Source organism: Bison bison, unplaced genomic scaffold (assembly GCF_000754665.1).
Source record: "Bison bison bison isolate TAMUID 2011002044 unplaced genomic scaffold, Bison_UMD1.0 scf7180017864158, whole genome shotgun sequence".
In the NCBI taxonomy this organism is placed as follows: domain Eukaryota; kingdom Metazoa; phylum Chordata; class Mammalia; order Artiodactyla; family Bovidae; genus Bison; species Bison bison.
In genome coordinates this window covers 3634045-3643355 of record NW_011494730.1, presented here as the reverse complement: position 1 = coordinate 3643355, position 9311 = coordinate 3634045, and the positions used below count along the sequence as shown (strand labels likewise).

Below are 9311 nucleotides of genomic sequence, written 5' to 3'. Positions count from 1 at the left end.
TAGGTCATGACAGGAGGTGAGAAAGAGATTCATCCTTATCACCATTATTACCACTCCACAGGAGCAGGCATCAGCAAACGCACAGACAGTGGTGGCCACGGGAGCCCAGGGGTGGGAGCACTGAGGGAGGGGTCACAGAAGGTCCAGGCAGCCTGGGAACCTAGGAGGGATTTACCAGTGAGCCTCAGGTCTGCGTCTTGGGGCCACTGGGTACAGGTCGGGACTACAGAATGGCACAGTCCACATTTCAGTAACTCAGGTCCCCCTGTACACAGGCCTTCCAAGGAGCATCTGAGACTTAGCACCAGGGTGCCCTTCAGTCACCAACACTCAGGGGACACAGAAGCAGGGGGGAAGGCAGAGGTTTGTTCCAGGAGGACTTTATGATGAGGCCAACGCTGTGTGTGAGACAGTGTGAGTGAGCATGCCTCTAGGCACAGGTGAGCCTGCTAGAGTGCATGTGATACACAGCTATCTGTGAAGCAGGCAGCTAATAGCGAGCTGTGCAAAAATCCAGCGTGAGGGCTGGGCTCCTCCACTGACTATCTCTGCCCAAGAAGACAGGCCTGGGATCCACTAGCTCCAAAGATCTGATTCATGCAACACATCCTGAGAGATTCCCTAGGTCAGCTGTACTGTAAAACCACACATGAAGTAGCCCATGTCCACCAAACTCCCCAAATCCAGTGGAGGAAGGTATTCACTAGTTAGACTAGAAAGGTATTCACTAGTTAGACTGGGGCAGGGAGGTGTTATAGGGCTAAGAGTGTAAATACAGTTAAAGTCCCCTGGACCTTAAAGCTTTGAGCATGCTCAGTCACTCAGTTGTGTCCAACTCTTTGTGACCCTATGGACTGTAGCCCACCAGGTCCTCTCTCTCCATGGGATTTCCCAGACAAGAATACTTGAGTGGGTTGCCATTTCCTCCTCCAGGGCATCTTCCCGATCTAGGGTTCGAACCCGAGTCTCCTGCATTGGCAGGCAGATTTCTTTATTGCAGGCAGATTCTTTTACTGCTGAGCCATCGGGAAGCCCTGAAGCTTTGACACCAGGCACTTAATTAATTTTGCAAGGGAGAAAGGGAAAAAGACTTTTTATTTTTGCCTCATGTAGAATTTGAATAAGTCACTCGAATTCTCACGAAACAGGATGCTCTGTAATGAGGAGGGTGGAGGAGATGTCCCCAAGAGAGGAGGTGAGGAGCAAGGAATAGAAAGAAGGAAGCTCTCTGCAAAGATGAAACCGCCAGAAATCGTGCCACCTCCTTCCAGCTCCTCCCACATCACCCAAGCAGGGCAAAGAAAACCAGTGCTTAAACCCCTGTAAGAAATAATTCCCAGTTACAGCATCTTTCTGCCAGAGACCAAAGCCTCAAACAGAAGCCGACCTGGCTGGGTTCTGGCTGACCACTCGCCAGGAATTCAGACAAGCCCTAAGTTCTCCTGCCCCACCTTCAACCAGAACAGCCAAACGTGCATAATCCAGGGCAGGTGAGGGAATTTCAACTCTAATGTGGATCACTTTGCACCGAAGACACAATCAGGAGAGTCAGAAGCCCTTACCTTTCTCTATGGGAGGAAAAAAGAAACTCTTAATGTCCAGTTATTTCCACCAACTGTTCTCTGCGTAGAAGGCAATTCACTTGAAAGATACAGATAAGAGTGGGTGGGCTGCCTCCCCTCCCCATTCCCTAGCAAACCTCCTTAACTCGGCTCCCTTCACCTCTTTGGCAAATTCCCAGCCCTCCATCTCCACATCTCTTCCTCCTCTCCTCAGAGAAAAATCTAGAGAGGAGAAAAAGCAACTGGGGACGGGGGAGATGAGAAATGAAGAATTCCAGGACAGCCTCCGCCTTTCTGGAGTTCAGTGGTGACAGGAGTCGGGTGCTGGCAGGGCGTCCATGACATCATCGTTTCGGATTCCGAATAAAAAGACAACTTTCCCATAGCCAAACGCTCCTCTCCCCACCCTCTCTGTGGGGAATTGAAACACAAGCTTTTAGTATGCTACAAAAACATCACAGCTGCATTTTAAGATGCTGTATTTGGGTCCTGCCTCGAAGTGGTTGCCCTCATTACCTCCCTTTGAACGGGGCCTCTGGATAAGCGCAGGGTAATTAAAATTTCCTGTCTAACCTTGACCGCTCCACCAGCTCCTATTACAGCCCTGGACACATACTGTAGAGTCAGTTTCTTCGGGGCCCTCTCCCTCTTCGTTTTAAAATCAGGCCACTATTCTCTGGGCCCAGGCTATCCAGTAACACGCTTGGAGATGGAAGGGGAACTTTTTCTGGCCGGGCTGGTGATGCCTCTGGCTTCCCACACTCATTAGAAAATGCTCTCTCTTCTACAACACACCAGGTCCCAACAATATAAAGACAAATGACCCCCACTCCAAGGATCCACTGTGTTCACAGGCTGGCAAGAATCCAGCGGTTTTTAAAACCTTGAAAATGTAAGAAATCCCTAGGCAAAATACTTTTAAATAGTATTTAAGAGATCAAAGCACATTTTGCAATGTCTATGTGAGTAGAGTCCCAGACAAAAAGAATGGGCATACTCTGATCCGGTCAAGTCCGGTTCTGGGTGAACTCAAAGGCGACATCACAGTCTGGATCTAGAGACTGATTAGAAATGAAATTCTTGCTGAAAGTAAGTGCACTCCAGGCACAAGTAGGGGCTTTCTGCTGATTTTGTTTGTTTTTTTTTTTTTTTTTTGCAGTTAGATGGCAACTCCATCTGATCCCCCTTCTGTTGGGGCAGGAATCATTCTGGCTTGGGTTACCTCTCAGACATTCCTAAATCACCTAAATAGCCGAACGTGGTTAAGACGCTGGCGTGAGGGCTCCTTGGAAGGGCCTCCCCACTGCTGCACTCTCCCAGGAGGCCAGGACGACAGTCACGGTGCACAGCAACTGGACACCTCTGCCCGCCCTCAGTAATGAGCTGAAGGGGGTCCCCTCGAAATTCACAGCCACCCAGACCTGCAGATGTGACCTCTATGCAAATAGGATCTTTGCAGACATGATAAATTGAATTAGGATGAAGCCATACTGTGGAATTCCCTGGCGGTCCAATGGTTAGGACTCCGCACTTCAACTGCAGGGGTGAGGGTTTGATTCTTGGTTGGGGAACAAAGATCCCCCACGTCCCTGAGCATGGCCATAACTCCTGGGAGTCACAACTAGAGCCTGAGCTCTGCACCAAGAGAAGCCACGGCAATCAGGAGCCTGCGAACTGCTCGCCACAACAAGAGAAAGCCTGGCCAAAGCAACGAAGACCAGCACAACCAAAAAAAAAAAAATGATGAAATCACTGGATTCAGATGAGCCCTAAATCCAATGACAGGTGTCTACACAAGAAGGCCACATGAAGACAACACACAGGGAGAATGCCATGCAGCTATCAAGGCAGAGACTAGAGTAATGTGTCTATAAGCCCAGGATGCCAAGGATTGTTGGCAACCACCAGAAGCTAGGAGAGGCATGAAAGCGTTCTTCCCCAGAGCCTGTAGAGGGAGCATGGCCCAGCTGACACCGTGACTTCGGTTTCCAACTGCCGGAATGGGGAGAAAACACATCTCTCTTGTTTTAAGGCACCAGCTTGAGGTCCTTACCACAGCAGCCTTAGGACTCACATCCACTCATCCCTTCAACAAACCCCCTGGGTGCAGTCCCAGAGGGACCAGTAAGACAGCAAGTGGCCACGCACATCTACACTCCGTGTCTGCACTCCACAGCTCAAGCTGCAAGAGAAATCAGCTTCAAAGGATAAAGCAGCCATTGCAAAGTGTTTGCAAACTGTTTAACAAAACGGACAACACAGAATCTGCATATCCACCCAAATTACAGCTGTGAAAATTAGTGACTCAAACCTACTGACCTCACCATGGGCCAAGCATTGCACTAACTGCTTCACATACATGAATTCATTTAATTCCCACAATAATCTCACAAGCCAGGTGCCATTCTATCCCCACCTGACAGAAAGGGAAACTGAGGCACAGAGCCTTCCGGCAACCTGCCTAAAGTAACCTTTGAAGTAGCAAGTGGTAGAGTCAGGTTTGAACCCAGGGAGCCTGGATCCAAGTTCATGTTCTTAACAGTCTCACAACACTGCTTCTGCAATGGATAAAATATGGAAAGCTCGGAAAACAAGTTAATGTGTTATGTGTTCTTTGAGATTTTTCACACGATTTTTTTTCAGTTTAAGCATAAAAAGCAAAGGAAGTAGAAAAAGGGAGGAAGAGGTGTTTTTCCAGTAGTCACGTACGGATGTGAGAGTTGGACCACAAAGAAGGGTGAGTGCCAAAGACCTGATGCTTTCGAATTGTGGTGCTAGAGAAGACTCTTGAGAGTCCCTTGGACTGCAAGGAGATCCAACCAGTCAATCCTAAAGGAAAGCAATCCTGAATATTCATTGGAAGGTCTGATGCTGAAGCTGAAGCTCCAGTACTTTGGCCACCTGATGCAAAGAGCCGACTCACTGGAGAAGACCCTGATGCTGGGCAAGATTGAAGGTGGGAGGAGAAGGGGACGAAAGAGCATGAGATGGTTGGATGGCATCACTGACTCAATGGACACGAGTTTGAGTAAGCTCCAGGAGATAGTGGAGGACAGGGAGGCCTGGCCTGCTTTAGTCCACGGGGTCACAAAGAGTCAGACGTGACTTAGTGGCTGAAAACCAACAACAACGAGGTACGCTTCAGGTGGAGCAGACAGGTGGCAATTACCAGCTGCTGGCTGGATAAGGTGACGCCATAGCAACACACTCACAGGGCAGGGGGAGGGTCAGGGAGGGGTGGGCATGCCTGGGAGGCATAGGTACCTGGAAGACCCCCACGAAGTGCTTTCCTTGCCCAGCCCTCAGAAAGCAGCTGCAGAAAAGGTTCAGTGCAGGAGTGACTAGATGTGAAGGGGGCTGTGAGCAAAAATGAGGTTTTCAAGAGGACTCACCTAGATGTAGTTTTTTTTTTTTAAGTCATGCAGTTTTTTTTTTTTTTTTTTAAAGTCATGTAGGACAGCAGGAAGAGGGAAACATGAAAGAGGGTCAGCAGGAAAGCTGGGCTGAGCTGTGAGCAAAGCTGGGATCAAGGACCTCATCAACTGCAAAGGGCACCTACAGGAAGGTGGCAGTGCCAGGCCAGCAGGTGGCAAATCCCCAGATGCCAGGCCCCACAGCAGCCTTCCCGGGTAGGAGGGGGATGAGGACTGAAGGGCAGAGCTGAGTCAGAGGGGTCCAGGTGCCAAACTCTCCCAGGCTGGGAGCTCCTGACCCTGGTGGGGTGGGGGGAGCAAGATTTCAGCTGCCTCCCAGGGGAGAAAACTGGGCAGGAACCCCCGAGTGGGGGACCCCATCACGCTCAGGTGGACGCTCACGGGGGCCAGGGCCAAGGAGTCCCTGGTTTGTGCTGGTGTGGGTAGCAGGGTGGGGAGGGTTTTGGACACGGACATGGGGCTTGGAGCCAAAGCTGGGGAACGGCTCTCAGCAGAATGCCCCTGTTTCATGTCTCAGGCTGACTTGGTGCTCGTCACCCACTCCTCTCACTCAGTTCTCACTAAACCCTTGAAAGAGTGCTTTCCTGGGGGCTCAGTGGAAAAGAACCTGCCTGCCAATGCAGGAGACGTGGGCTCTATCCCCGATCTGGGAAGATCCCACATGTGGCAACTAAGCCGGTGAGCCAGAACTGCTAAGCCTGGGCTCTGGATTCTGGGAGCCCAAACTACTGAAGGCCTGATGCTCTAGAGCCAGTGCTCCACAAGAGAAGCCATGGCGGGGAAAAGTTCAGGCACCACCAACTAGAGAAAAGCCTGTGCACCAGCGAAGACCCAGCACAGCCAAAAATAAATTTTAAAAAATTCAATTTAAAAAAAACTTGAAAGAAACAGCTGCCCTCATTTTACAGATGAAGAGAGAGATGTGGTTAAGCAACTTGCCCACGATCACAGCAAATGACCCTGGAATGGGTGGGGTGGGGGGGCTCTGTCTGTACCTTCTCCAAACTCAAAATGGATAATTTGGTCTTGATACTAGATTTAAGCGGGGTTTCCCAAATGATGCTAGCGGTAAAGAACCCACCTGCCAATGCAGGAGACCTGGGTTCAATCCCTGGGTAGGGAAGATCCCCTGGAGAAGGGCATGACAACCCACTCCAGTATTCTTGCCTGGAGAATCCCACGGACAGAGGAGACTGGAGGACTACAGTCCATAGGGTTGCAGAGTCAGACACGACTGAAGCGACTTAAGCACAGCACAGCACTAGATTTGGCAGGGGAGGGAAGGGTCTTTCCAAACCACCATCAGGGAAAGCATGATTCTCCCAATGGTCTCTGCTCCTGGCAGTCACAGCAGCTACCCGGCCCTCACGGGAAGGTGGTGATTTTACCACAGTGCACACACTGGCTTCCTCAGTAAGAGTCCCACTGCCAAGCCCTCTGCCAGTCACCACAGGGGTGGGGCACATGGCTCAGGCCCGGCCAATCAGAGCAATGAATTCCTCTGGCCGCAGCAATAGATTCAGAGCCAACCAGAAACAATAGTAAAGCTACAAAAGACACACACACAATAAGGCCTTTGCTATGGTTACCCTTCCCACTGGACTTACTGGAGCTGTTGTGGCCACACTGCAACCACCAGGGATAAGCCACCTGAGAATGGGGACCACACAGAGAGGAAGCTGGCTTCAGAAAAAGACATGAACCTCTGAGGGCATCATTTGAGCTCCCAGATACAGCCATACCTGATACCAGCCCTTTTTACTTAACTTCCTGAGCCCATTAATGCCCTTTTCGTCTCTGCCAGTTTTGGTTGCAAGTGGCAGAAAACCCCATCTAGACTTGTGACTGACACAGTAGCTCTGGACAATGAAGTCCCACACTTGACTAGGCTGCCAGCTCTTCAGGCCCCTAGAGCACACACTGCCTGCACGTTAGCTTGACCTTCTTCAGCATCTGTTTCCTCATCGGTGCCACCTTGCTTGATCTCCCAAGCCCCTCTGACTGTGTTCAGTTCAGTCCAACTCTTTGCCACCCCATGGACTGCAGCAAGCCAGGCCTCCCTGGCCATCACCAACTCCCAGAGTTTGCTCAAACTCATGTCCATTGAGTCGGCGATGCCATCCAACCATGATTGTGTCGACTCCCTTTATTACTCTTAGGCAGCCAACAAACAGACAGCCTTTCAAAGACTGTTCTACAGAAAAAACATAATAATAATAAAAATAAATAAATGAAAGAAATCTGAATGACCCCAGAGCAAGAGGAAGATGACAGTCCCTGTGATGCCCTCTCTAAAGCCACCTGGACTGGGAGGGACTGCTGGGCCCTGGGAGCAGTCAGTCGGGGAATAGTATGCCAGGAAAGGCATAACCCCAAATAAGTCAAAGGGGTGCTGACAAACCATGCACTTTTCAGTCTCTGCCCCAGTCACAGTCTTCTGCCTCGACTCAGGTTCCCTTGCTGTGCTAAGTCGCTTCAGTCGTCTCTGACTCTGTGTGATCCTAGGGACCGAAGTCCGCCAGGCTCCTCTGTCCATGGGATTCTCCTGGCAAGAATACTGGAGCGGGTTGCCATGCCCTCCTCCAGAGATCTTCCCCACCAGGATCAGACCGCATATCTTATGTCTTCTTTCCTGGAGAAGGAAACGGCAACCCACTCCAGAAATTTTGCCTGGAAAACCCTATGGATGGAGGAGCCTGGTAGGCTACAGTCTATGGGGTCGCAAAGAGTCGGACAGAGCCACTTCACTTTTTTTCTTTTTTCTATGTCTTCTTTACCACTAGCGCCACCTGGGAATCCCCAGGGCTCCTTAATAGCCCAAATTGGACCCACCAGGTGTTAACTCCCGGAGAAGGCAATGGCACCCCACTCCAGTACTCTTGCCTGGAAAATCCCATGGACTGAGGAGCCTGGTGCGCTGCAGTCCATGGGGTCGCTAAGAGCCGGACACGACTGAGCGCCTTAGTAGGTGTTAACTCCAGAGAACAAAGCCTGGAAGCGAGGGACCGGGAAATTAGGGTGTCGAGGAAGCCAAGGAGACGCGGTGGCTCCGGGTACCAATCTGCCGACCTCGGTGCCAAGGCTGGAGCTGGTCACAGTCCGGCCTCAGGAAGGGGCTCAGGCTCCCGCCACACAGCGCCGGCCACAGCGCCTTTAAATAGAACCTCCGCGGGTAGGACAAACACATTCCAAGCGCTTTTTAAAACGCCCCAAGCAAGACCTGGCCGGCGGCCTCCGGTCCCCCCAGGCATTTCCCGGTTTTGGCGCAATTCTCCAACAAATATTAATAGCTCAGTTGGGAGCTTATGGTGTGCAAAATACTTTCTGGCCTTAAAAGGCAGGATGATTTTTTTCTCCCCACTCTCCAGATGAAGAAACTGAGGCCCATGGAGCTGCCAGACTACAAGGCCGACTACTAGTTCAGGCCGCCAGGCAACGCTGCCTCCATCTCCCGCGGTTGGGGCTCCCCCGAGGGGCACGACCGGAATGAGCCCCCGCCGGACCAGTTGCCAGCTGCCGTGTCCGGCTCCGACGGGCGCCTCCTGCCCAAGAGGCAAGAAGGGGGAACACGGCCAAGGCGACGCCCCCAGGAGGCTCCCCAAACGCGCTCGCTCCCGGAACGTACTGATCTTCTGCGAAGAGTTGAACAAACCCCCAGTTCTCTGTCTCCGCGGGTACATCAAACCCCGCACGGCAGCCAAGGATAAGTTTACTCCTTTGTTTTTAAAAGATAAAGGACAAAGAAGGCTAATTTCTCCCTCGGGAGATGAAGTTGGCAGGTGAGGCGCAGCGCGTCTCGGTTTCCTAGAAGTTGCGCGCTGGGCAAAATCTCCGAGCCAGGCGACGGAGGGGGCGGGACCCGCCGTCTGGACCCCTGAGCCCAGGACTCGGGCTCGGTTGCCCGAGCCGAACTTCTGAGCTGGGTCAGGGAGAACCGCAGCTCCTGCCCTCTGTGTCCCAGCCCGGCTGGATCACCCAGCACCACCGCGCCGGGATCGCTCGGGGCGTGCGGGATCTTGGGGGCGTTAGGGTTAAATGATAAAGAAAGCGCTGCATTGGCCCCCTCCGTCCTACCCCAAACGGGGCCTGGGGTTCTGAGAGACCGACCCAGCGCCACTGACCCCTCCCTCCGGGGCTTCGGGTCCCTGGGTCCCGGGGGCGCAAGGCGCGGAGCGCTCACAGTTTGAACATGCTCTCCAGGTCCTTGATGAGGCGGCGGCTGAACTCCGGGAACTCCGAGTAGGGGTGGAAGACCTTGCAGCGTCGGGGCCGCGCCGCGCCCTCGTTGATGTCCAGCCGTCGGTTCAGCTGCGCG

General features: G+C 52.3%; 1 protein-coding gene across 1 annotated transcript in view; it reads right to left on the bottom strand.

Moving 5' to 3' along the window:
- EFHD1 (EF-hand domain family, member D1) overlaps window positions 1-9311 on the bottom strand; it is a 44832-nt gene that overhangs the window by 34649 nt on the left and 872 nt on the right. Inside the window, exon 2 of the mRNA XM_010841253.1 lies at window positions 9177-9311. Within this exon, the coding sequence (XP_010839555.1) occupies window positions 9177-9311 (135 nt within the window). The remainder of the gene's footprint in view (window positions 1-9176) is intronic.